Source organism: Thamnophis elegans, chromosome 16 (assembly GCF_009769535.1).
Source record: "Thamnophis elegans isolate rThaEle1 chromosome 16, rThaEle1.pri, whole genome shotgun sequence".
NCBI lineage: Eukaryota > Metazoa > Chordata > Lepidosauria > Squamata > Colubridae > Thamnophis > Thamnophis elegans.
In genome coordinates, this window is record NC_045556.1 from 37,542,977 (window position 1) to 37,568,584 (window position 25,608).

Genomic DNA, 25,608 nt, shown 5'->3' on the forward strand with positions numbered 1-25,608 from the left:
CTCCTGCTGCTTTGTTGCTCGGAGTTCACACACAAAGGCACACACATGTTTTAAGGGGGGGGTTGAATAGCAGAGCCTTCCCGGTGTTGGTCCCTCTGCATCCATTGGGATTGCAACCCTCTGCACCCTCGTCTTCAGGGCCTTAGAAGAGCTCAGCCCAGGGCAGGGGCGAAGGGCCTGGGCAGGAGGTAGAGTGAGCCCAGCTGGGTCCCTTTCTCTGCTTCCACTGACCCATCCTCTCTCTCCACCCTCCTAGCGCTTTGTCCTCATATTCTCAACCAGCGACACCTGGGCAGTTTGAAATACCTGCTCCACAAGAGGTTTGTTGAGGTAGGTGGTGGAAAGCAGTGGGGGGGGGGCACGGAAAGGCCACGGAGGCTCCAGTCCAGCCTCTTCACAGCCTTCTTTTGCAAAATCTCTTACAGAAATCCATGACACAGGAAAACTGGGCAGATCACATCCAGGTCAGTGTGGTTTTGCTCCCAGCCAGGGAGGCCTCTGTGGCCGCTGCCCGTGAGACCATAACGTGGCTGGCTTGGTTTGGGCTCAGGCTGGGTGCCAAGCAGTTGTTATGATTTGCAGATAGAGCTGCGTTCTATGTGGGGGGGAGCTTTGAAACCAACCGTGGCTCCTTGCAGGGGGTGACTCTGTCTCGGGTCCCCCGGGTTAAACAGAGGAAACCCCTGCGTTCTAATCCTCAGAGCCCTCTGCCACACACTGACTTTTACGTCAGAAGTCCCTCGGAGGCTTCCGGGGTGCAATCAGTGTAGATCGTGCTTTTCCCTGCATCGGAGAAGCTCTCCGTTCCAGCAGGTTCTGCCAACCTTCCCAACCATTCCTCCACCCTTGTCGGTAGCGTCTCCTCTGTCCCTCTCTGGGCACACAGTGATCCCACCGGTCCTGGCTTTCCTTTGGGGGGGGGGGGTTGGGGCCCTCTGTGTTCGACTCTTTGCTTCGATGAGGAATCATCCCAGGGTTGGGTGATTCCAAGGCAGCTGTGTGGGCGAAAACTTAGGAAGGTTACCTTGGAGAGCCTCAACCGTACCGAAAGGGAAGGACCAGGAGGAGGAGGAGGAGGATGCTCTCTTTTGAAGGTGATGGGCCGAGGGGAATCCTAGTTGCATTGCCTGCCCTCCCAAGCATCCCATTTCCACAACGGGACCCCCGGGGGATTTCCAGAAGGGCATCGAGAGAGGTTAGAAAGAGGAGGAAGATTCCTCTGGCGAGCCTTCCGTTGGTTCAGGGCCTTGCAAACTTCCGGTGTGCCGCTTTGGCCTGCAGCAAGGTGGATGCCTCAGAGAGGTCTCAGGAGCTGTCACCCTCCACCCTGCCGCAAAAGGGGGTGTAGAGAATGCCAACGCCCAACCTTCGGCTTATTTGTAGCTCCAGGGGGACGGAGGTGGACTTGGGAGGCATCTGCTCCCCCCGCCCAAAGCCCCAGCCCCAAAAGCACCTGCAGCCAGCATGGAGGCAGCTCAGCAGCAGCAGAGAGGGGGCTGCGCTGGGTCTTCCTCCTTGCTTCTGTTAATGGGGGAACTGCCCACTAAGCCCCTTCCTCAGCTGAAATGGGCCAGAACGAGCAAGCTATCCAGAGCCCCCGCTGCCAACCCCAACTGGGCATGTGGGGCTGAGAGTGTTTATGGGCTGTGAATCCGAGTTGCCCGGGCAACTTCCCGTTGCTGCCGCCTCCATCTTCCTGCCAGGGCGGGCAGGCGCAGGCGCAGTCTCCTGCCGCTGGGTGCGATGGGAGGGCGGGAGAGCAGCCAGGCCTCATTCCTGAGATGCCTCCAGCCACCTGAGGGTCTGGCGCTCCTGCTGGAGTGGGGATAAATCCCTCAGTGCCTCCAGGGGAAGAGGGGCCGGGGGGGGGGGCTGCAGGCTCTGCCCCCAGAGAGGAAGAGGGGCTGGGGCAGAGCCAAAGAGAAGGAAGCCCTTTTCCAGGGCACAAGGGACACTATGCCACACACAAACCCCTGCTGGAAAACAGCCCGTGGGGCCAGGGGACGAGCCCTGGGTGGAAGGCAAAGGGAAGCCATTGTGCCTGTTGGGGGGCCTTTGGTTTCACCTCCCATTGATTCCTGTTCATTGGCCACCTCCTCCTCCTCTTCCTCCTGGATGTCCCCCCTGCCTCACTTTTGCCACTTTTGTTGGCTTGGAGCCAGCGCCCGATGCCCCCCTTGGCCTGCCCCGAGTGGGACAGGAGGGGACGCTGCCCCCCCTCCCCAGCCGGCGCTTCTCCCCTGGGTTGCCCCAGCCCTGCTGCCTCAGCGGCTCTGCAGGGAAGAGGCCAGGTTCCCACACGTTACCTGCTGTCGCTGGAGAGAGGAATGCGGCCCAGCCAGTGTTTCGCCTCCGGTGCCGAACCCATAAAACAAAACCGGAACGGTGGGAACGGCCAAAGCAGGGCTCCAGTTTCAGGCTCTCCTGCTCCTCAGGAATCCCGCACAGGAAGGCAGGAGGGGAGGACGAGCAGAGGGAGAACCAGTGTCCCTGGCGGCTCTTCCCACGGAGGATGGGAGTGGGGGTCGGGCGGGGCGGGGGGGGGTTGTTGTTAAGGAAAGTATTTTAAAAAATACGTACTAAATAGTAAATACCAAAACACAGTTTTCTGTAAAAGCAGTGGAGAAAGACCTTTTCCCTTATGGCTGGGCTGGGGGTCCACAGCCCCCCCCCATTAGGAGTCGCTCCAAAAACCCCTACTTTGCTGCCCAGGGAGGGGGGTCTTCCCTTTGCCTTCCCTGATGGGGGGGGCAACTCTGGATCTCCCCCGAGATCGTTGACCCCCCCAAATGTCCCGTGGGTTGCACCGCCACAGGCGAAGGGTGGGGTAGAGGACTGGGCTGCCTCCCGGCCCACCGGCATCCCCCTCTTCTCTGCTTCCCAGGGCATCGTCCAGGAGAACCGGTGGCTGCAGGAACAGCTGGTGCAACTCCTGGTCCGTTACGCTGGCCTGGGGGTGGCTGCCCAGTGGGCCCGGCACTACAGCCTCACCGGGGACAGCTTGCCGCCTCGCCTGGCAGCCCAGATAGGAGAGCCGGCCATCCCGGAGAGGTAGAGAGAGCCAGTGTGTGTGTGTGTGTGTGTCCCCATCCTTCCCTGTGGCCGGCAGAATCAGCCAGGGGCTTCCTTGGAAAGGGAGGAAGTCCTTGGGCCTCCAGTCTTTGGCTCCCAGTCCCTCCGAGAGGGGAGCAGGGTGGGTGGGTCGCTCTCAGCTTCCACCTGCCACAAGAGGGGAGCGAGGAAGTCCCCGGCAGGCCCTTCTCCAGGAAAGGGGGGGGGAGAGTAACACTGGGGGCGCCACCCTCCCTCCCTCTTCAGATGTGGGCTCCAAGTTTGGATCTTTCCCAAGTCAACTAAGAAGCCAACTTGCAGGGGATTGCATTTCCAGGAACGGCTCCTTGGAAAGAGGGGGCTGTGCTCCACCGCATCCCTCAACCGAAGGAAAGCCCCCATTTTGGGGGCCCCACCTGCGAGGCTCCCTCTTAATGCTGCACACAATTTATTCCCCCCCTTTTTTTTTTTGGCCTGGGGCTTGTTTCTGGGTGTGGGGAAGGTCTTCCTTCTGTTTGTTTAAAAGAAGCCCCCCCTCCTGCACTCCCCCCCCCCCAGGGACGATGCCTCAGAGCAGGGTGTTTGGGACCACAGCACGAAGGAGGGCTGCTACCAGCTGCCCCTGCCAAGGACAGACATCCTTTTCTTATCCACCTGGGAAGAGGTGATGGCGTGCCAGGAACAGGTGCTGCAGGTGAGGGCTCCCCTCCCCTCCTCTGGCCATGGGGGGCTTTTCTCCTGGCTTCCAAGACCCCCCCCCTGGACGTTTCCCCACTCGGCCACTTCATCGGGGCTGGTGGCCCACGGGGCCCTTTCCTGAGACCCCCCCTCCCCAACCTCTGGGAAAGGCTGAAGGGCCTTCATGCTTTTCAAAGGCTCTGTGGGGCCCCGGGGCCCTTCCTTCCACCAGCCCCACGCAGGGGACTCCGGCTGCGGCTCCTCCTCAGCTGCATCTCTGGGGCAGCGCCCAGGGCTCCCCGGATAACCCGCCCACCGTCCTTCCCTCCACAGCCTGGGCAGGTTGTTGGCATTGACATGGAGTGGCGGCCCTCGTTCAGCGCCATCGGAGGGAAGCCGCGGGTGTCGCTTGTTCAGCTGGCCGTTTGGGGCCACGTCTTCCTCCTGGACATGCTGCAGCTGCTCCGGCAGGGGGAAGAGGAGACGCAGGCCGCCCTCTGCGGCTTCTTCCGGGCCCTCCTGGCTGACCCAGCCATCGTGAAAGTGGGCAAGTGTTGCCGGGGGCATGGCCTTAGGGGAGGCTTGATGAAGGCCCCCTTTTCTCTAGTCAACCCCAAATCCTGCAGCCGTTCTCCGTGTTCGTCTCTCCAGGCCTTTAATCAGCAGCTCCTCTTTGCTCTTTTCCCAAAAGTCTCAAGGTCTCTTTTGTCATGTGGGGACCAAAACTGGGCGCAGGATTCCAGGCATGGCCTTAGGGGAGGCTTGATGAAGGCGTTTCATGTGGGTTGCCAGGCTTCCCTTTGGGCTCCGGATCAGCCGGAGGGGGGCGGAAACCCGAGCGGAGCTCTCTGTCTTCCCTGCAGGCTACGGGATGTCGGGAGACCTGCGGAACCTCATGGCAACCTGTGGCATTTCCAGAGATGGGGACTTCCAGCTCTCTGGAATCCTGGACCTCCAGCTGGTGCACCAAAAGGTCAGGAGAGACAGTGGGATTTCGGGCCCATGGAGTTGAACAACACCCCCCCCACACACACACACACCACACACACACCACACACATACACACACCCCAAGGTTGGGCAGATTGGGCCCTCCCTGTGCCCACCTTGGGGTGCTTCAGGTCAATCCCTGGCTTCTTCTTTTCACAAAGGCTGCACGGCCCCTTCGGCCGGATCTTCTTGGGGAATAACACACACACACACAGAAACACACAAACACACAGGCTCCATATTCCAGCCTCTCCAAACCAGGAAATGTCCTTCCCCAAGACTTGGCCCAAATCCAGGGTTAAGGACACTGCGTCACCTCATCTTCCTTCCTTCCCTCCCTCCTTTCCTTCCTTCCTTCCTTCCCTCCCTCCCTCCTTTCCTTCCTTCCTTCCCTCCCTCCCTCCTTCCTTTCCTCCTTCCTTCCTTCTCTCCCTCCCTCCCTCCTTCCTTCCTTCCCTCCCTCCTTCCTTTCTTCCTTCTTTCCTTCCTTCCCTCCCTCCTTCCCTCCTTCTTTCCTTTCTTCCTTCCCTCCCTCCCCCCTTTCCTTTCTCCCTTCTTTCCTTCCTTCCCTCCTTCTTTCATTTCTTCCTCCCCTCCCTCCCTCCTTTCCTTCCCTCCCTCCCTCCTTTCCTTTCTTCTTTCCTTCCTTCCCTCTTTCCTTTCTTCCCTCTTTCCTTTCTCCCCTCCCTCCCTCCTTTCCTTCCCTCCCTCCCTCCCTTCTTCCTTCCTTCCTTCTCCAGTTGCCCAAACACTCCAAGAAGAGCTGCCAGCCCGCACTGGAGCCCTGGCTGGCGAAGGAGAAGGCCTGGGGGAGGAGCAGGGTCCCCGAGAAGGGGCTCAGCCTGCTGGTGCAGGAGGTCCTGGGCAGACCCCTCAACAAGACCGAGCAGATGTCCAACTGGGAGAAGAGGCCCCTTCGGGAGACGCAAATCCTTTACGCAGGTCTGCCCCCCCTTGCCCCCCTTTCCAGCTGAGTGGCCGGAGCAAGAGGGCGCTTTAGTGGGGTGCAGTGGCAGGAGTGGGACCCCTCAAAAGCTGAGCTGCAGGAGCAGTCCAGCCTTTTCCCTCCGGGGAGCTTCCTGTGTGGCTACAGGCAGGCACTGTTCCCGCCTCAGCTTCTCCGCCCCAGAGGTTGATGCTGCCCTACCTCGCAGGGCCGTCGTAGGTTCATAGAGGAAGAGGGAAGGCTAAGCCCTGAGACTTCGTAGCATCCCTGACCCTGGTGCCTTCCTGCAGCTTGTGACGCCTACTGCTTGCTGGAGGTTCATGCGAAGCTGTTGAAGGACCCAGCGGCCTTCGGCCTCAGCTCCGATTGGGTGGGGATCACGAGGAAAGCCAGCCACCCCGAGGCCAAAGTGAGGAAGCCGCCGAAGAGGAAGCCGGAAGGGCCCCCCGTGGACAAGGAGGTGTGTGGGACCGGAGCCAGAGAAAGGAGGCCGCTGCTGAGGAGCCCCACCTCCTTGAGCTCCAGGGGGCTGAATCTCTGGGCCGACACTGGGCTCGTTCCTCGGCCAGCCATGCTTCGGGGTCTCTTCCTCCTCTGGGGGTCTCAGGTGACAACGGGGTTGAAGGCCAGCCCCCCCCCCCTTTGGCGAAATGGAGCCAGACTCTGGACGGACCCATTTCCCCCTGCAGAGCCCAGCACCCGTCCCGGCAGAGGCCGCCAGTGCTTCGGTTGGCATCCTGGCGCAAGACTTCCGCGTGGTCTGCGACAACATGCTGCAGGGCCTGGGACGGTCCCTGCGCTGCCTCGGGGTGGACGTCCAGATCCTGGGGAACGAGGACGAGCACCGGAGGGCTGCCGAGGTTGGTGGCCGTTGGGCCGAGTCTTCTTGGGTGGGAGGGGGCTCCTGTCGAGGCCGGTGGCGTGGGCCCCGCAGAGCAGTCTGGGCTCCGGTTCAACCTGCAGTGAAAGTCCTAGACCGTCCTAAGGAGGGCAGCTTGCAGCCCTTCCGAAGACCAGAGAGGCTCCTGCTTGGCCCCCTCACTCATTCCACGCCCCCCTCCCCCGGCTTCCCCGGAAGGGTGTCTGTTTCCATAGAGACCGGGCCACTGGCTTGCCCGGTGCTACCCCCACGGTTGGTGGCTTTGAGCCACGCTTGGCCAATCAAAGATGCCGACGAGCCCTTCAGATCTTCCCCCCTCTCCCGCCTCCCAGCTCTTTTCCTGGGCTCCACGGGGGCTGATGAGCCCTGGCAGGTGGACCAGGAAGCTCCCTGCAAGCAGCCACCAGCCCATCCTCCGGCTCGTGTCCCCGGCTCCCGTGGCTTTGGTTGACCCAGGTGGAGAGCACGGTAGCGGAGGTTGGGGTGGGGGCATTGTCGTGTTAGTGTCCCCACTTAAACGGAGGGCAGAAAGCAGGAGGTTCCCCACAGCCGCCCCAGAAGTGAAGGTTTGCCCGAAGTAATTGGATTCCTTTCCTAGATTGCCAGGCAAGAGAATCGAGTGATTTTGACCTCCGGCCTTCCTTTTCAGTCGGTGAGTGCGCAGAGGGGTGAGAGGAGAGGGGGGGGATTTCCTGAGCCCCTCCATCCCCCCCGTGGCTCCCCTTGGCCAACGTAGACTTCTCTCCCGTGGCAGCTGGGGGTTGTCCCTTCCTTCCCCTTTCGTGGCCAGGCTGGAATCTTCAGCCGGCTGCCCTGCAGTTCCTTTCCTCAGTCGCAGGGTGGTCTCTGCCCCCCCTCCTTTTCCCAACCGGACCCCCCTCTGGCTTTTCCCCAGCTGCGCTCCCAAGTGGGCGAAGGCCGGTGTTTCTCAGTGAGCTGCTCAGAGAAGGCCCGGGACCAGGCCCTGCAGGTCTTGAGGCACTTCAACGTCCGGGTGTCCTTGGCCGATGTTTTCAGCCGCTGCCAGGTAAGACGGCTGGAGCCCCCCCCCCTCTCCCTCCAGCAGGCCCTTCCCCAGGTCTTCTGGCTCCCCTCCGTGTCCTTGTGGGGCCTGAACCCATCTCCTCTGGGAGCCGGTGGCCGTCTGGAGAAGGCCAGGTGGTCTTCCGGGATGCTCCTTTGGGCTCTGCTGGGAGGAGGGCACTTCAGCCCCACAGCAAAGGAAGGGCTGAGGGGGAAACTGCGGGGGGGACCCAGTTTTTCGGTTCCACCACAAAACTGCGCCCGACTAAACCGCGTTGCTGACGTCATCAACAGGGCGACAACAGCGCGGAGACAGAAGCACGCTGTAAACCTTAAACCTAAAATTAACCCCTAAACCTAATCCTAAACCTAAACCTAAACCTAACCCTTAACCTAACCCTAAACCTAACCCTTAACCTAACCCTAACCCTTAACCTAACCCTAACCCTAACCCTTAACCTAACCCTAAACCTAACCCTAACCCTTAACATAACCCTAAACCTAACCCTAACCCTTAACATAACCCTAAACCTAACCCTAAACCTAACCCTAAACCTAACCCTTACCTTAAGTTGAATCGGCTTGCTTTCAAAGCGCTATTTAAAGCGCCCTCCTTTCTCCGCGCTGGCTGTGGTCGCCCTGTTGATGACGTCAGCGACGCAGTTTAATCGGGCGCGGCTTAGTCGAGCGCGGTTTTGACGGGTCACGCGTTTTTCTTCCCTCTTTCTGGCAAGGAGGGGGTTCCAGGAACCCCTTCCTCAGAGCCCTGTGGGGAAAACCTGTTTCCTTCTCGTGGCCTGCAGGGGAAGGTCGAAAAGCAGGACGGGGATGGGGAGGTGGGGGTATCTTTGGTGTCTCGGTGGGGCTGCGAAGGGGCCTCAGACTAAGTGCCCCTTAGCTGTGCCCCCCCCCCGTGGAATCCTGTAGAGGACCAGTGGCCTCCCTTTATTGCGTCTATCCGCCAGGGGCTTCTCCCCTTTTCCTTCGCAGGGGCTGATGGGCTGGGAGCTGGGGGAGGGAGCGGCTGGAGGGGCCCATCTCCTCCTCTTGCCCAGGGGGGACCGTGGGGCCTGCAGGCCAGAGCTGGCACCTTCTGTCCAGGCGAGACCCTCCCTCTTGGAGGTAGGGCGCAGTGGGGATGGGGGCGCCGAGGACTTGTTCATCCCCGGAGAGCGGCTGTGGGGTGGAGACCTGCCCCGGACGGGAGGCGAGGGGGGCTTGCTCAGGCAGGCTCCTTCCCAAAGCTTCTGCACAGGAGCCTCTGGAAGGGAGAGGGGGAAAGAGCGAGGGGGGGAGGGAAGCCACTTGGACCCTGGCCGGGATCCCCCCCCCAGTGGTAGCTGCCTTGCAGAGCCCGGCTGCCTGGTTCCCACAGACGGTCTGTTTCCCTGCCAAGATCTCAGTATCTTCAGAAGCCCAGCGGAGCATGAAGGTCACAACCAGGGAAGAACAACCCCCCTCCCCCACCCACCCCCTTCTCCTTTCCCCTAAGGAGCCCCAAGCTGCCCCCTCGGAGCCCAGAACAGAATACACTCCTTTCCCCATCCTGCTCAGAAGGGGCCCCCCTTTGGCCTTCCCCCCCTGGCCTGCCTGCGCCTTCCCTTACCTGAGGCCAGCCGAAGGACTTTGAGACGGAGCAGAGAATCCGCTACGGTTTAAAACTAGCTACATCTAGCAACATGCAGTTGCTGGGAAGGGAAGGGAAGGAAAGGAAAGAAGGGAAGGAAAGGAAAGAAGGGAAGGAAAGGAAAGGAAAGGAAAGGAAAGGAAGGATTGATTCCCTGACCAGCGCTTTCCCATCCTTCGGAAATGGCAGGGTCCTTCCTGCCATGGATCTGTCCCCCCCCCCCCCTTATGGGAAATGGCCCCACAGACTTCCCAGGCTGAGAAGGGCAGCTGGCAGGTGTAGCCCCTCCCCCCCTCCTTCCCTGGGCTGGTTATCTGAGGTCGTGGAATGGGATGTTTGCTTGCTGGAATCGGAAAGAGGAGGTGGCCCAGGCCCTTCTTCTTTGGGACAGCCAGGGGAGCTGGGGAATCTTGGGGGAGGGGAGCGGACCTTGGCATTTTCTTTGGGGGTCTTGGAAGCAGCCTTTCTTCCAGCTGGGCCTTATGGGTCTTTCTGCCCCCAGGGCTCCCTTCTTGGCTCCCAGGCAGCTTCGTGGCTTCCACGCCTTACTGGATCCTCCTGCCCAGGAATTGCTCCGTCTCCTGAGGATGCAGACTTGGGGTGTGGCCATTGCCTCTCGCTGGGGGGGTCTTTACTTTGCCCCCGCCTCCCCCCTTTTGGGGTCTCCTTGGTGGCAGCCTTCCCACCAGCAGCCTCTGCGTTGCAACCCCTGGCGCTGTGCTCCCTCCGGAACAAGCGAGAGGCTGGGAGATTTTGTGGGGGCCCTGGGGCAGAGGAAGCTGGGGAAGGACACCCAGGGGGCCACGGTCCCTCTTCCACTCTCTCTCCCTTTGGGGCTGGAGGGGAGGTGGCAGGACAGGGACCGGTCAGGCCTGGCCTTTCCCTGAAGGGAGGTTGGCAGGGCCAGGTGGCTCTTTTGCAGATGCCCTTGGCGGCCCTTTCAGTGTTCTGCTGCCGACTCTTCTGGTGTGAATCACCTTTGCGTGAGCCCCGCTGGCCTCCTTCCCTGCCCAGTGGGCCAGCCGGAGCCTCTTCCTATTTCCCCCAGATTCCTTGCGATCCTTATTTTTCACAGTCTGGGCTTCTCTTCTCCGGCCAATTTCCCAGGAGGGCCGTTGGAGGGCAAAGATTTCTCACGATAGCAGAGCAACCGGGGGCTGCAGTGTTCACGGGACCCACAGTGGGGCGGCTGGCGCTTGGCACGCGGCTGCTCAGCTACCCAGAGAGCTCAGTCCGCAGCCTTCCCCCGGACTGACTTTGCCCAGGCAATGGTGCCTTTCCCACCAGGGGCGAGTGAGGCAGCTCCAGGTTCCCTGTTAAGGAACCGCAGGGAGGAGGGCTGGTGGTGGCCAGCCAGGAGCTTTCGTGCACCTGCCGAGCGAAAGTGGCGGAAAGTCAGCCCCTTGGCTCACTTCAGTGGAGCCCCGGGGAGCTCAGAGGGCCTTCTGGGGGGGCCACAGTAGTGAGCGCCTCCTTCCCTGGAAGGGAGCACGTGCTGAGCTTCCAGGGCCCCTCCCTGCTCCATGATCTGTTTGCACACAGGAGATTCTCACGCTAAAAATACCCTCTTGGTGATAAGAGAGAGCTGGGGGGGGAGGGGAGGGGCATGGAAACATCCCTGCACTGGGAAGAAAAGGAGGCTGAGCTGCTGCTAAAAATACGGGGGCATCTCGGAACGGGGGAGGGGAAGCTCTTAACCCTCACCCTGCGGGTGAAGTTGAAACCATGCTGGGGGCGTTTTGCTGGCAGCTGCTTCTCTTCCACCAGGACTTGGGCACGGGGGCTTCAGTGGGCTGCTGGCAAATCGGGAGGCTCCCCGAGACCCCTGGGGGCTGCCCAGCACGGCCAGGAATGTGGGAAGACCCCCAAGCAGGTGCCGCAGGGCGAGGAAGCAGCAAGGAGGTCAGCCTTTGGGCCTCAGCTGGGAATCCGCGGCCAGCGCTGCTCATCTGGGCACAGAAGGGCTTCCCCCCTTTGGTGGCACCGGGGGGGGGGGGCTTTGCCCACTGAGGCCCCTTTGAGCAGAGTGGAGCCCCATCCCACAGGGGAAGCTGACGGGTGGGGCCTAGAGGGCGCTTTGGCTCAGTGGCATCTGGTGGGCTGGCCGGGAGTCTCCGCTGCCTGCCCTTCTGCCTCTAGGGGGCACTGCTTGCCCCCCCCCTCCTCCGTCCTTGCTGTTGGCCTCTGCCCTGCCTGCTGGGGGCCAGTTTAACCTTTTGGTCCCTTCCCGACCTAATAAAATCTCCCGTCTTAGTTGGAAGGATTAGCTGGCCATTGGCAAAGGCCAAGCATGGAGGGGGGAGGGGAGGGGGGGGACAGGCACACATCGGGTCGTCTCCCTCCGCAGTAATAGTGAACCCCAGTTGCAAATAAAGCCACGGCCTCCTGTTTGTTGGGGCTGAGCGTTCGGCTGGCACAGCAATGTGCCCGCTGCCTTGGCATCCCTTCTGGATCCTGGGGAAGGCCCGGAGTGGGATGTGGGCTCCCTGGGGGAGGGGACATAGCCTTGGGGGAGCCAGGAGCCTGGAGGCGAGGCCATCCCAGCCCACAAGCCGCTTTGAGGTATGCAGGGACCAAGGGGGCACCACGTTCTTCTTAGCGCCTTGGGCCTCCTATCTGGGATCCTCTTTTTCTGGGGAGGCTGCGGCTGCTTCCTGCTGGGCACAGAGGCCTTCCCAAACCCATTGTGGGCCCAGCAGTGCCCCTCCCTCCTATAGGGCTCCTTTCCACTCAGGGGTCCAAGAGAGCCAGGGCTGTGTCCCCCTCCCTGCCCCCCGTGACCCAGGCCAAGGGCTGCAGGGCAAGCTGAGCTGCTCCAGGCCTCTTGACTCCGTGTGCAGGGAGGGAATCCGACTTAGTCTGATCCTATGCCCTGGATCCAAGGCCAGGCAGTGCAGTGGTCAGGGCAGTGCTCATCCACGCTCCCTTCCTCAGGCTGCTGGTGCCAGCAAGCTCTGAAGGGGGCGACGTGGCGCTCTGGTTGAGGGAGGGAGGGGCTGAGAGGCAGAGGGTGGGGAGAGGATGCAGGCATAAACACAGGGGAGGAAAGGGAGGCGATGCACAGCCTGTCACTCTTCCAGGGGGAATTCCTCTTCCTTTCGGGCATCTCGCCCTTCCCGCAGCTGACCAGGAGGCTTTAGGAGGCCTGCTGTGGCCGTAAAGAGCCAGGCGCTTTCGGGAGGGGGTGTCCTCAATTCATTGAAGATGGGCTGTGGTTGCAGGCAGCTGAGGCTCCCTGTCCTCCTCCTCCTCCTGCCCTTTCTCCCCACCTCAGCCCCCCCTCTGGTCATTCAGGTAGCCTCTCCACCTGGGTCTGGGTCCCTGGGGGGCAGCAAAGGCTTCTCCGAGCAGGGAGCCTGGACGCCTTGGCCCCCATCCCAGAAAGAGCTGCTCCGCATCCTTCCTTATCGGCTTCTACTGGGCTGGACAAGCCCTTATCTCCATCCGTCAGGATGTTAAGCCGCTCATTAGGGAGAAAGCTTACGTTAGGGGAGGCAGAAGGGGGAGAAGCCGGCAGTTGCTGTGCCCCACACCTGTTCACTGCCAAGGAACACCCCCCCCCGTGGGTGGGATTCAGGGGCAGAGCAGCCAAAGGGCCCCAGGGAGGGCAAAGGGCAGCTTTCCAGAAGCCCCAAATCCCCTTTTTGGAAGCAAAATGTCTCCCATAAGGGGAAGAAGGACCAGGAAGGGTGCAGATGCCACCCTCCCCAGCTGGCTTTGGGGGCTTCAGGGCCAGCCGGGGCTCCCAGCAGTATCACCTGATGGGCGGGGGGGGGGGCTTTTGTGAATGCCTCCCTGCAGGGAGAGTGGAGACGTTAGACGAGCTGAGCTGGGCTCTGCCGGCCTTTGCAAGCAGGACAGGGGCCTTCAGAAGCAGAGCTGGGGGGTTAAAGGGCAGCTATTTCCAGTTTCCTCCCCTTGAACTTGAGTTCAGGGTCCCTCCGCAGCCAGAGGGGTGATGGGGGGGTGGGGGCAGGGTGTGCGTGGAAACCCAGGGGCCGGAGCTGCTCCCGTGCAGCTCGAAGGATATAAAAGGAACGGAAAGTTGCTTCCAATCCGGAAGCCTGCCCTTCTCCGAAATGTTCTCACAGAACCGCGTCTCTCTTTAGCTCGAGTCACGGGGAGCCGGGCGCTCTGGGAATGCGCCTGGGGGCTTCCCCTGCGGAGCCGCCTGGGGTCTGACCCAGCTTGCCTCGCCTCCATGAGTGGCGGTGAATAGGGAAACGGTCCTCCGCACTCAGGGAGGGCCTGTCTCGGGCTGTGGGTGCCTTCTCACTGTTTGCAGCATGTGAGGAAGCTGTGTGGGCAGGAGCTTGCCTGCCTGCCTGCCTGGTGCATCCCTCACAGGATGGGGAGATGAGCAGCTGCTGGGATGCCGGCCTGCCTGGCGCTTGGGAAGTCTGCTCAGTGGGTCTGAATGGGGGAAGAAAGATTACATGGCCCCATGGCTTGACCAGAGGTTGGTGGGCAGGGATGCAGTCCATCCCAGCAGGGACCCTTCACCCACTGCTGCCTCTCTGGGATGGGGGAATCGAGTGCGATGCAGCCCCAGTGAGGGGAACCTTGGCCCTCCCTCAGGAATGTTGCCCCCAAGGAGCCTGGCATCCTGGCACAGGAGCTGGGACCCTTAGGTGGGAACGAGACACTGAAACTGGCTGTTTTCAAGACTCCCTGCCCCCCCTCCGCTTTCACTAGTTCTGATCAGCTCTCCCCCTTCCCCCCCAAAAAATTAGTCCCTCGCTGGGGGGTGGCATCTGTTTGTGGCCTGGGGCAAGGCTGCTGCTTCTGAGCCTGCCCTGCAAGGCCATTGTGGGCTGGCCTCTTCCCAGCCATGCCAGCCCAGTGAGCCTTGGGTTTAGGTCAGCCTGGAGGAATGGTGGGTGGGAGAAGGGAGGAGGGCTGGGGGTCTTGGAAGAGAAGAGGTGCCATGGGTAGAAACTCTCCTCCGCTAGGCCGGAGATCCTCCGCTGGATTGGCTGGGGCCAAAATCTGCTTTCCTGGCTTTGTGCATTGGGGCAAAGGCAGCCTGGGGGGCAGGGAGGGTGGGCTGGGGCTGGGGGGAGAGGGCTTCCTCCCCTCGCCTGCCAGTCAGCCAGCCAGCCTTCCTCCCTTTTCAAAAGGCCAGGCCTGCCCCCCCCCTCCTCCCTTGGGCTTCCCAGGCCTTTGTCTGCTAGCAAGGCCCACTGAAGGGAGCAGCCTCCCCCCCCCCCACTTCATTCCCACACTCGTAATTGCTGGGTCACGAGAGGCCCAAAGCGGTGGGGACAGAGCAGCAGCAGGGGAGGGGGGTTTTTTGGTGGGGGGAGGTGGGGGAGCTGCTGCATTTCTGTCCAAGCCTCTTCTAGGAAGGTTTTCCCAGGCAGGGATTCGGGCATTCGCCTGCTTTCTCGTCCTCCCAGCCCAAGGCCCGGCTGCCCAGAGCGGCCATCTCACCACCACCACCCCGCTTTAGGGTGGAAAGGCGGCCCTGGATGGATGGAGCTGGCTAGAGGGGTCTTGGGGACCTTAAGTGGGCAGAGGGGAGTTTGGAATTGAGAGGCAGCTTTGCGAAAGCTTTGCTTCTCCCCCCTTCCTCCTCGCCCTCCTCCTTCCCTGGCCTGCCCCCCTCTTTCCTCACCCAGGTTTCTCTAGTCCCAGCCTGGCCATGGGGGGCTCCCCTGGGTGTTTGGAAGGCCTTGGTGGCACCCCCCCTGTGGCCAGAGGAGCCCTGCCTGGCCAGGGGCTTGATTGCTTGCAGGGGGCCCTGGGGATAAACTGGCAGGAGAGGAGACTCCCCTCTTCCTCCCCCCCCCCCCGCTGAGCCCATCCCCTTGCACCTCTGGGGCCCCTCTGCTTCGCCAGGCGGGCCCTGCCTTGGGAGGAGGTTGGAGGCAGAGCAGGTTCTGCCCCAGGGAGCCCCTCCCTCTGGCAGCAGGAGGCTGGGAAGGTGTCCTCAGGTTGCCTCCTGTAGCGGAGGAGGAGGGATTCCCACGCCTCCTCCCAGGGAGCCTCCCGGGGCCAAACTTCTCACGCCAGCCCTGGCACTTGGCATCCGTGGAAGAGGGCGGCCCGTTTCCCACAGGCTTTCCCTGGGGAGCTCTTGGCGATAAGGAAGCGCCCCCCGCCCTCCCTCTTCCTCCTCTTCCATAGGCCCAGGAGCAGCTCCTGCAGGGGTGCCCCGGGGAACCTCCGGAGGCCCCGCCTCCTCCCTCGCCGGAGATGGGAGACCCGGGGCAGGGGTGCAGCCATGGGGATGCTCACTGGGGCAGAGAGGGCCAGGGCTGCGCACCCTCCTCATGCCCACACCCTGTGGGGCTTGGGGGGGGAATCAAGGACCCCCCCACAAGCGGCTCCTGTCCCTCTTTCGCCAGACTTGGGAGGCTGCCGCTAACTCAGCAACTGTCGCACAAAAGACCCCCACCAGCCCTTGGGGTCTTTTGCAGAGGGGAAGGGGTGCCTGTGGCCAGGTGGGGGGGGCACTTCCTCTCCCAGCGCCTTTCTGACAGCCGAGGTGACGTCAGTCCCTCCGGAAGCACCTGAGAGAGCCAGAAAACCAGCTTTCTCCTTTCCCTCGGGGGATTTCTGGGGGGAACGCTCTCCTCCTACCCACCGAGCGCATGGAGCAGGATGGGGGCCAACAGGGACCCACAAGCCCTTGCCTAGACCCGAGGGGGGGGCGGGAGGAAGGGGCAGCTTTGGTCTGTGTGTGCTGTGGCTTCTGTGTGTGTGTGGTGGTGTTGGTGGGGAACAGGACACGAAGCTTTTCCTCTGATTTAACTGAAGTGCCCCGAATGTCCCTTTCGCCAGAGGGCTCTTGGCTCCTGGCATTGGGGAATCCTTCCCTGGCACCCGACGGTGGGCTGAAGGCGGGCAAGGCAAGAGGCAGCCTCTGGCTGAGGCTCCACTCCCCCTGCCTTCCTTTCTCTCCGCAGGCAGAGGGCATGTGGATTCAGCCCCCAGCCCCATTGTGCTAGCAAGGTACGTGTGTGTGTGGGGGGGGGGGGGTGCTGCTGCAGGGAGGGCAGGCAGCCCCTCCCTCCCTCCCTCCCCTCCCTGGGACTGCTACAAATTGAAGCCCTTCTCTGCCCCCTTTGCAACAAACGCTGCAGGGCCCGGTGCTTTTCATGCTTCTGACACCCTCCCTCCCCCCTCCAAACAGAGCTGCAAGGCTGCCTTGTTGGGGGGGGGGGGGTTTGTTCTGGTGGTGGTGGTGGCTGCTCCTGCTCCTGCTCCTCCTCGGGCCGCCTTCTCCTCTTCCTCCCTGCTGCTGCTCAAAGCCGCCCGCCCTTCCCCCACTTTCCCACACTGCTTAGCAAGTCGACAGGTTCTCACACTCGGCTCCCAGGGGGCCGTCTTCTCAAAGCATGTCCGCCCGGCCCAGGCGCTTCCTCTCCCCCCCCCCCCCCGTTTCCCTGGCCAGGGAAGCCCCCCCCCCCTTGCAGGCGGGCACGGGCGTCCCCACTCGGCTGAGCACAGCCAGAGGCAGCGGCAAATGGAGAGCTTCCCAAGCGGTGTCCTCCTGTCCCTGCCAGCTGCCCCTGGCACCCTGGCCTGCCCAAGCCCAGCAGACAGAGCGGAGGAAGGAAAGGACTGGCACTCGGGTGGGCATGCAGTTGGGACCCAGGCCGGGCCGAGTGGGGCTGAGGAAGGGGAGAAGCAGGCAGAGGGGCAAGCCTGCTTAGAGGAGTCCCATCTCTGGGGAGGCGGTGGCAGGCTCCTCGGGCGGGGCAAGAACCACTAAGCAGAAAGGAGTCTCCCCTCCCCGCCGCAGGCCCACAAAGGGGTTCTCCCTCTTTGCCCTTTTCCCCTCCACCGAAAAGACCCCCCCCCCCGGCCTCAGCCCCAGCGACCTCTGAGCTCCTGGGGCCGCCTGGCTCTCTTCCCAGGGTTGGTGGCCAAATCCTGGTCGTCCTCCGTCTGTTTGCCAAAGAGTTTAACTTAAAGGGATTAATTGGGGAGGGGAGGCGGGGGTCTCTTCCTCCCTCCGGAGAGGCTGAAGCTCCCTCCCTGCTTTGGGGGCAGCCCCCTGGCCATGGGGCTTATGCTTGCCCCACGGACCATGGACCTGGGTCAACTGGGCAGCAAGGCCTTCCTGGGTAGGAAGCCCCCTCCCCTGCCAAACTCTTCCCCATGGCAGGAGCAGCCTGGAAGCCTTCCCCGGGCTCCGGGTGCCAGTCCTACTCTGCTTCTTGCAGAGAAGGGAGGGGCTGGTCTTGGGGGCCCCAGAAGAGGCACCACAGTCTCCCTCTTTGGCCCTTGAAGGAAGGGCCCCTCTGGGCAAGCCCGTCGTCTGTTGCTTTGGATCCCTTGCCAGGGATGGGGGTGTCTTTGGGGGGGGCAGAACTTCACCGCAGTGAGTAGGGAAGAGCAGAGGAGGTGGGGAGGGGTGGGTGGGCCGCGCAGACGGGGCACTGCTGTTGCCATGCAGGGGAAGGGAGAGGAGTCGAAGGCAAGGAGCGCCAAGCCAGAGCCCGCCTCCCCTCCGCCTTCCCTGGGAAAAGGGGGTCTGCAGCAGCTGGGAACATCTGGGCTGTGCCCTCGCCAGTGCAGCGAGGCGGCCTTCTCAGCGTGAGCCTTGGATGGCTCTGCCTGGACACACTGATTTTGCCTTCTGTGGAAAGGCCGGCTGCTGGTGGGGGGAGCCGGGAAGCTCTGGGGCAGGTTTCCTGAACAGGGGGGAGCAGCCCCCTGAAGCAGCCCCCAGGAACCCTCCGTCATCTTCCAGCCTGTCAGGGGAGAAGCCTTGGGGGTGGGGGTTCTCCAGGAGGGTCTGGGCCTCGAGCATGGGGTGTATGTGTGTGTACAATGGGGGGGGATGCATTCCCTTGCGTTCCCCTCTTGTTCAACTCCTCCCCTGGGTGCTGGATCCCACACGGGGGAGGCCTCCCCTGACACAGCAACCCCTCCCTCCCTCTGCCCCCCCCCGTCTCTGTCTCCCTCCCCCCAACAAGAGGCCCACCACAGAACGGCTGGGGAGTCGGGGGTTGGGGAGGGTACCAGCAAGGCCGGCCTGGGGATGAGGAAGGGGTTCCCTTTTCCCCTGGAGCCCAGACGCTCCCCCCTGCCCCGAGCAGCCTGTCCCCTTTGGCCCAGCCGGCACCTGCTGTGCCCTTCTTGGCTGCTGCTTCTTGAGGCTGAGGTTGTGGCCGATGGGCATGTTAGTCCGCCCGTGGCGAGAGCAGCCGGGAAGAGCCGGTTGCCTCCTGGGTCTCTGGCGGTTTTGACAGCCTCGGCCCTCCCTGTCCAGCCAGCCTCTTCCCTTCTCTGCTCCCGGATTGTTCCACCTTGTGTGCGAAGAACCGGTTTCTCTCCTTCTTCTCCCGGGGGGGCGGGGGGGGGCTTTGTTTCCGCTAGATGGGTTACGTTGCTCCTGGGCCTCGCTCGCTCGTATTTCCTTTCTCACGCTTTCTAAAGGGCGTCCTTGTGTCCGCTTCCCCGCTTTCTGGCGGACAGGGAGAGGACGGGCACAAGCAGCCCTCGCTCCGGACACTCTCTCCGGCCAGCTTGCCTGAGACCGGGGGGGGGGGGCAGGATTGGCAGGCGAGTAAAGAGGGGCCTCCTTGGGGGTGGAAGCGGCAGCCGTCTTTCCTGCAGAGGTTTCAGGGGGGACTCCAGCCTCAGATGCAGTCTACCTGTGAATGGAAGCTCTGCCTTTCTTGCTCTGGGTGTTGAAGGGGGTTTCTGGAAGGCCAGCCAAGCAGTGGGGGGAGGACATTCTTCTCTCTCTCTCTCTCTCCCTCCCTCCCTCCCTCTCTCTCTCACACACACACATACATGGACCCTCCTCGGTCCCTTCCTTATCCCCCCCCCAACTGCCACACATTCGCACTGCTCCACAGCTGGCTGCAGAGAGGGGGCCCCCAGGAAATGTCTCTGGGTGGCTGATTTGCTCAGGTCCTTTTGCCAGGGCCGGGGGGGGTGGGGTGGGGGTAGGGGGGCAGGCGAGGAGAGCAAGTGCTGAGGGTGGGGGGGGGGCGTGGGCTTGTTTGGGGAATCGGAGCTGAGCTTGGAAAATCCCAGGGCGGGAAGAGGGCTGGGCTCCTGGGGGGGTGTCTGAGCCCATGAGGCATCTCCCAGCAATGTGTGACTAATGGGCCCAGGAGGAGAAGCCGCTGGGCTCCCCGGCTGAACTCTGCTCTGGGGAGCCCGGCCCAAGCCGCCTGGTGCCACAGCCCTTCCCCAACAGTGGTGGGATCCTTGGCCGCAGGGAAGACCAGCTGCAACCAGCAGATCCCTTTGGCTGCCCTTCACCCCCTTAGCGTGTGTGTGTGTGTGAGTGTGAAAAGACACACTGCACAGCTCACTGCCAGCCCTTTCCCCTCTGCAGAGCAGCCCAAGGAAGCCGGGAAGGTACAGACCCTCTCATGGGGCCCTCCCTCCTTCCCCTCCCCAGCCCCACAGAAGCAGCCGTGTCCAGCCGGAGGGGCACCTTCTGTGGGCACAAAGCCCTGCTGGGCTTCCCTGCTGGGCCTGGGGGCTTCCAGTGCGGCCCAGGACATGCAGCAGGCAGGTCCCAAAGAGGCAGGAAGCAGGTGCTGCGCTGGTGCCCTCGCTCAGGTGAGGAGGAAGTGCTGGCGGCCGTTCCCACACTCGGGCCAACCTTGCCAGCTCAGCCTGAATCAATGCCAAAGCTCAGACGGGCCCTGAGCAGCGGGACTGGGCTGGCACCCTCCTGCCAGCCAAGCTTTCCAGAGGCTCCCGAGTCACGGCAGGCCCCGCTTCCCACGGCCTCTCCTGCCGGGCCGGCAGAGGGGAGGGGAGCAGGGGGCGGCCCCAGGGGCTGCAGGGCCTTGGGCAGAAGAGAAACCACGCCTGGCATCCCGAGAGTTGCCAGGAGGGCCTGGCAGGAGGACTTTGCTGGAACTGGGTCTTGTGCCACCCCCTTTCCTCCTCTTGCTCTGGCTTTCAAGGAGCCAGTCCCGGGGTTCCCTGGAGAACCGCCTGTGGACCTTTGCCCGTCCCTGGCTTGGAAGGAGCGACTGAGATTCTGCCAGCTCTCCCAGAGGCCCCGTGCGGAAGGGAGCACCCGCCGTGCCCCGCTTCGGGGAGATGCCATCCACCGCGTGGGATCCTTTGTTCCCAGGGTCACGAAGGGGAAACGGGGAAGCTTCCGGGTCTCTCTGGCTCCCTCCAGAGCCAGAGCAAGCGGCTGCAGAGAAGTGCAGGGTGCCTGCCCCCTGTCTCCCCCCCCCCCCCCCAGCCCAGGTTGCCTGCACTGCTTGAGCTGGCGAGCCGGGCGGGGCCACCCCTGCCTAACGGCTTCCCCGTTTGCTTCTCAGTTGACAAGGTGTCGGCCTTCAGCCGGCCCAGCCCTGTGGGAGATTTTCCCATCGGAACGGTGGGAGCCGCGTCATCCTTGAAACCTGCGCTGGGGAGCGTTCCCAGGGCTGGGGCTGGGCACAGGTTCCCTGCTGCTGCTGCCTTCCAAGTGGGAGGGGTTCAGCGGGGAGAGTCATTCTCAGGGCCGCCCCGCCCTTCCCAGAAAAGAGTGTTTGGCAACAGGAATTGCCGTGCAGGTGAGGAAACCGGGGAAGTTCCCGGGAGATTCAGACCCGATGCCCCAGAGAGCTGCACCCCCACCGGGCCTCCAGGGCCCTGAGGCAGGGGAGTGGCTGCGGGCACCACGCCAGCCTCCCTCTCGGGCCTCTGCCTGGCTCCCCCAAAGGGCCGAAGGGCTCCCTTCCCCAGGTGGAGCCAGTGGCTGCTCAGCTGATGGTGGTGGGAAAAACCAGGTCAGGCCCATTGTGGAGAGCTCCTTCGGTGGCCTTTGAACTGGACTGAGGCCCCCTTCGCACCGGCCAGTTCTCCGGCCATTCCATTCCCATAGGGCCCCCGGGACAACCGGCAAGGCCTTTTGTGCCTGGGGGGGGGTCTCTCTGGGAGTCCCCGAGGCATCCCAGCATCCGTTCCCCAGAAAACACATCTAGCTTCCACCGGGCCCCCAGCTGGCCACATCCCAGAAATGGCTAAGGGGAAGCCCAGGGGGGAGAGGCCCCCAGAGGGAGGGCAGGAGGGGCTGCGAAGGGGGCTGTGGAATCCCTAACCCTAAACTAGAGGGGGGGCTTCCTCACGGCTGCCCTTAAACTGGGGCTCCTCAGACACAATGCTTGAGGTGGCTGTAGAAGAGGAAGGCAGAGCGGGACCACCACCCACTTTTCAGGGTACCCCACTGCAGATATAGGGGAGGGAGAGGGGGCTGGACTGTGGTTCCTCCGGGGTGGATTCTGTTCCCCTTGGCTGCAAGCCGAGCTTTCCCAGGGCCCCCCTCCCTTCCGAAGGCCCCGGAGCCCAGGGGAGCCTCACGAAGGCTTCTTCCCTCTGCCTCCCCACAGGCCTGCAACTGCAACCGCTACGTGAGGGTCTCCAAGGAGAACATGGCGCTGCTGAGGGAACAGGGCGGCTGCTGGACAGGGGAGGACGCAGGTATGCAGGGGGGGGCTGTCCTCCAACCCCGTTGAAGCCTACCTGGCGGCCGGAGAAGCCTCAGAGCACACGGGAGCATGAGGGAAAGTCCCCTTTTGGGGGGGAAATGGGTGGGGGCGGTCAGGGCTGGGGGTTCACTTCAGGGAGCCCAGGAGGGGGCAGGAAAGCCCCTCCCCTCCCTGGCTGTCCCAAAGCGGAGGGTGCAGGCCGGGGGTTGCTCTGGTGGGCTGCCGTCTCTGGATTCCTGGTGGGATGCATCAGCAGCAGGGTCCTCCTCCCCCCCCTCCCCAAGAGCCCCAGACGTCCCGCAGGGGAGGGCCACCCGCTTGGCTGAGACCTTCCCTGCCCCGGCTGCCATTCTTGTGACCGACCCAGCTGGCTGAACAGGTTTCCTTCTCAGGAAAGGCCTGAGAAGCAGAGAAGAACCTGGCTGGTTCCCTCACTGGCCTCTCCTCCTTCCCACGAAGGATAGGAAGCGCCCTCCGGGACCCCCCTCCCCTCCCCTCCCCAGGCAGCTTGCAGGAAGAGGGGCAGAGCAGAGGAGCAGAAGCAGCGGCTGCCCACTTCTCCCCCCACCCACCCAATGCCAGGCTTACGTGCCCACTCCTCTGGCACCAACTGGGGGCCAAGGAGACCTTGCCCACATTTCTTGCCTTGGAGGGGTCTGCCCCAATCCTTCCCCGGGCGGCTCAGCCAGGCCGGCTGCGGGGCTGGTTCTGCTGCTGCAGGGGGGACGGGGCCCCCTTTGCCTGGTGAGAAGTGGCCAAGCCGGCCCCTTTTGGCTGCAGCTCAAAAGGTGGAGCTGCCGGCTTCTCACAAGGGCCCCTTCCCCAGAGAAGCCGCGGAGGGAGGGGAAAGGGGCCGCTGACCTGGAAGAGGACTGAGCACAGCGGAGCTGGGCTGCTGCTCTTTCCGGGACCCACCCCAGGCCTGCCGTTTTCTTTCCATTTCCACTGTGCTTGCACGTTAGGAGAGGACAATTAATTGTGGTATAATTACTCATTTGAATTTTTCACCCGGGGCTCCGTGCAGATTTTTCCCAGGCTTCCCGCCTCTTTCTCCTTCCCGAGTCTCAGTGCCTCCCCCTGCTTTGCCCGGGATCCCCTCGCCAGCCCCAAGAGATCTGCCCGCGGCTGCAGTGCCAGCCTTGTGGCCCACATTGCCTCCGTCTTGAGGCCTGGCCGAGCGCAGACGGTGGGCAGCCCTCCTGCCTTTTGGCTGCTTGCCTGCCGAAAAGAGAAGGGCGAGAGGGAGAACCAGCAGACGGAGAGAGGGGAGCAGGGGAGGGAGGGGTCCTTCTGGGCATCTGGACTTGACAGACCCAAAGCAGGAGGGTCACCACTCTTCCCCTTCCGCATGCCCGCGGGCATCTTCCCTCGGCTGCCCTTTGGGCCACACAGCAGGGCCGTGGGCGTGGAGGGGGTTTGCCCTGGCCCTTCAGCCAGAGAACGGGGGCCTCTTGGCCCCGCAGAGGATGCCCAGGGCCCCAGGGGAGGCCCAGACGGTGCTTTTCCTCTCTGGACCTTTGGACTGCCAAGGACGCGCCCAAGGTGTGTTCTTAAGACCCGGGCGGGTTTTATGGCCCCAACCTCTGCCTTCCTCTCTCCAGGCAGCCGCCCTGACTTTGCACGCACACCTTCAGCCTCCTGAGCAGGGCTGGCTCTCCTTGGGGAAGCGGGAGAGGTGGCTGGGTTGGGCCTCCCGAGGACTAGCACCTTTCCTGCTTATTGCGGAAGCCGAGACAGTGCCAAATTCCCCACCGTCACCTTTTCAGGGACGCATTTTGACCGTTTCTGACATGCCGAAGGGTTGTTTTTTACACCTGCGGCCTGTGAATGGGCCAAATTGCTCCTATCTGGAGGGTGTGGGTGTGTGTTGTTGTTGTTGTTGTGACTTTACACAGGAAGGGGAGACGGGGGCCGTTTGGCCTTTCTTGCCAGGGACACTTCAAAGGGTCACCGACAACAAAAGCACTTCAAAGTGGCCGTTTGTCAATGAGGAACTTGTAAAGCCCCCTCCATCCCATGCTCCCCCCCCCGCCCCTCCAAGGAGTTCTTTTCAAAGCCCCTCTGCCTTGGAAAAGCCCCCACCCCACCCCGGCCAATGCAGAGAATGCCAAAAGGTCAGCTCCTTGCCGTCTCACCAGAGACAAAGGGGGTTTTCTTTGGGAAGGGAGGGAGTTGGAGGAGCAGAGCGGGGAGGGTGGGTGGCGGAGGAGCCCCCTTTGAGTGGGGAGACAGAGTCACCGGCAGAGTTCTCGCTCTCCCACGCTGGCTGCACCGGCTGCAGTTCACACCAGAAAGGCATCAGCAGAAATCTCCCCATTTAGGCTGCAGGTTCAGGATCTCCCCACAGCCTCCCGAGGGCTTCTCAGGGCAGCCGCGGTGGCAGAGAAGACGGTTGAAAGTGGGTGGGTGGGTTGAGATCTTCGCCCACAGAGCCCAGGGCTGCCTGGATGCAGAGACTCGGTCACCGCTCCTCCCTCCAGCCCAGTAGAAGGGGGTCTTCCCCTGAGGAGGGAGGCCAGGAGTGGGAAGCAGCAGATCCCCCCCCCCATGGCCAGTGGCCAAGAGCAGGGAAGGCTAAAAGCTGCTCTTTCTTTTGCAGAGGCCTTTTTGGGAGACCCCGGCCCCACCACCAGCCTGGAGCCTCAAAGTTGCAGCCTCGGCCTTCCTCCGCCTGCCCGCAGCCCACCCTGGCAGGGCCCAGAAGCAGCAGGCCCAGGGGACGAACCCGCCCTGCTGCCCACTGGCGTCCGCCTGAGAGTCGAGGCCGTGCCACCCGGGGTGCTGTGCCAGGAGGACCTGGCCTGCTTCTACTGCTGCAGCCAGTGCGGCCAGGTCTTCTGGGAGGGCTCCCACTTGGGCCGCCTGGTCTCCCAGTTCAGGGAGGTGCTGGAGCTGCCGGAGGAGAGCTGAAGCGGGTGGGGCTCTGCGCAGGGAAGCTGTGACCTGTCAAAACCGCGCTCGACTAAGCCGCGCCTGATTAAACCGCGTCGCTGACGTCATGAACAGGGCGACAACAGCGAGCGCGGAGAAAGAAGGGCGCTTTAAATAGCACTTTGAAAGCAAGCCGATTCAACTTAAGGTAAGGGTTAGGTTTGGGGTTAGGGTTAGGTTTAGGGTTAGGTTAAGGGTTAGGGTTAGGTTAAGGGTTAGGTTTAGGTTTAGGATTAGGTTTAGGGTTTACAGCGTGGGTTAGGGTTAGGGTTGTTGTCGCCCTGTTGATGACGTCAGTGACGCGATTTAGTCGAACACGGTTTAGACGAGTGCGGTTTTGTGGTGGAACCCAGGGAAGCGGGTGACCCTGGGGGCCCCCAGGAGCTTCCCTCACGGCAGGAGGGCATGTTGGCAGGCCACCCCCTTCTCAGAGGGATCTTTGGAAGGGTTTTCGGCCTCTATTCCGGGGCTGTTTTGGCCATCAGACCAGCCCCCCCTCCCCCCCCCGGCCTCTAGGGTGAGATGGATTGGTAGCAGCATTTGCATCCTAGATCCCAGGACCAAATGTTCTCTTGTGGGTTGGGGGCTTCCACAACACACACCAACAACACCCATCTGCACAGTGCAACTTGGAGCCTTTGCTGTAGAACTGTATCTCCCCCCCCCCCCCCCCCCCCCCCCGTCGCTGTTTCTCTGGAGATAAGAGGCCCTGGCAAGAAATGTCTCCCTTGATCCCAGCCAGCCCACCCCCCCTCCCCTCCTCTTGCCCCTTCTTTGCTGGCCCATTTCTCCTCTGAGCTTTTGCCAGGAGATTCCACAGGGAGACCTTTAGGCTGCGTTGAGGAATCTGGACCTTCAGCCTGGAGGACAGCGCGCTCTCTCTCTCCTCCAGGCGCTTTTTTGGCTCTGTCCCCCCTGCCCCCAAAGAGCCGCACCCCCCCTCGCTTCACAGAAGAGCAAAGACCTCTGCAGGGCGGGACAAACAGATCTCACCACTTTGGGTCATGGTGTAAACGTTGCCGGGGGTGGTAGATTTGTGCAAGCAAAATATGAATTTTTACGCATTCAGATGT

General features: G+C 62.5%; 1 protein-coding gene across 2 annotated transcripts in view; it reads left to right on the plus strand.

The window, feature by feature from the left end:
* Window positions 1–24,615, plus strand: part of EXD3 (exonuclease 3'-5' domain containing 3) — a 33,439-nt gene extending 8,824 nt beyond the window's left edge. For both annotated transcript variants that reach the window (XM_032232932.1, XM_032232933.1), the window contains 13 exons: window positions 257–330; window positions 426–464; window positions 2,885–3,051; window positions 3,610–3,745; window positions 4,063–4,276; window positions 4,593–4,702; window positions 5,459–5,660; window positions 5,955–6,124; window positions 6,354–6,524; window positions 7,143–7,196; window positions 7,440–7,571; window positions 21,506–21,596; window positions 24,204–24,615. In XM_032232932.1, coding sequence (XP_032088823.1) covers window positions 257–330; window positions 426–464; window positions 2,885–3,051; window positions 3,610–3,745; window positions 4,063–4,276; window positions 4,593–4,702; window positions 5,459–5,660; window positions 5,955–6,124; window positions 6,354–6,524; window positions 7,143–7,196; window positions 7,440–7,571; window positions 21,506–21,596; window positions 24,204–24,514 — 1,871 coding nt within the window. In that variant the 3' untranslated portion in view covers window positions 24,515–24,615. The remainder of the gene's footprint in view (window positions 1–256; window positions 331–425; window positions 465–2,884; window positions 3,052–3,609; window positions 3,746–4,062; window positions 4,277–4,592; window positions 4,703–5,458; window positions 5,661–5,954; window positions 6,125–6,353; window positions 6,525–7,142; window positions 7,197–7,439; window positions 7,572–21,505; window positions 21,597–24,203) is intronic.
* Window positions 24,616–25,608: the final 993 nt, after the last annotated feature.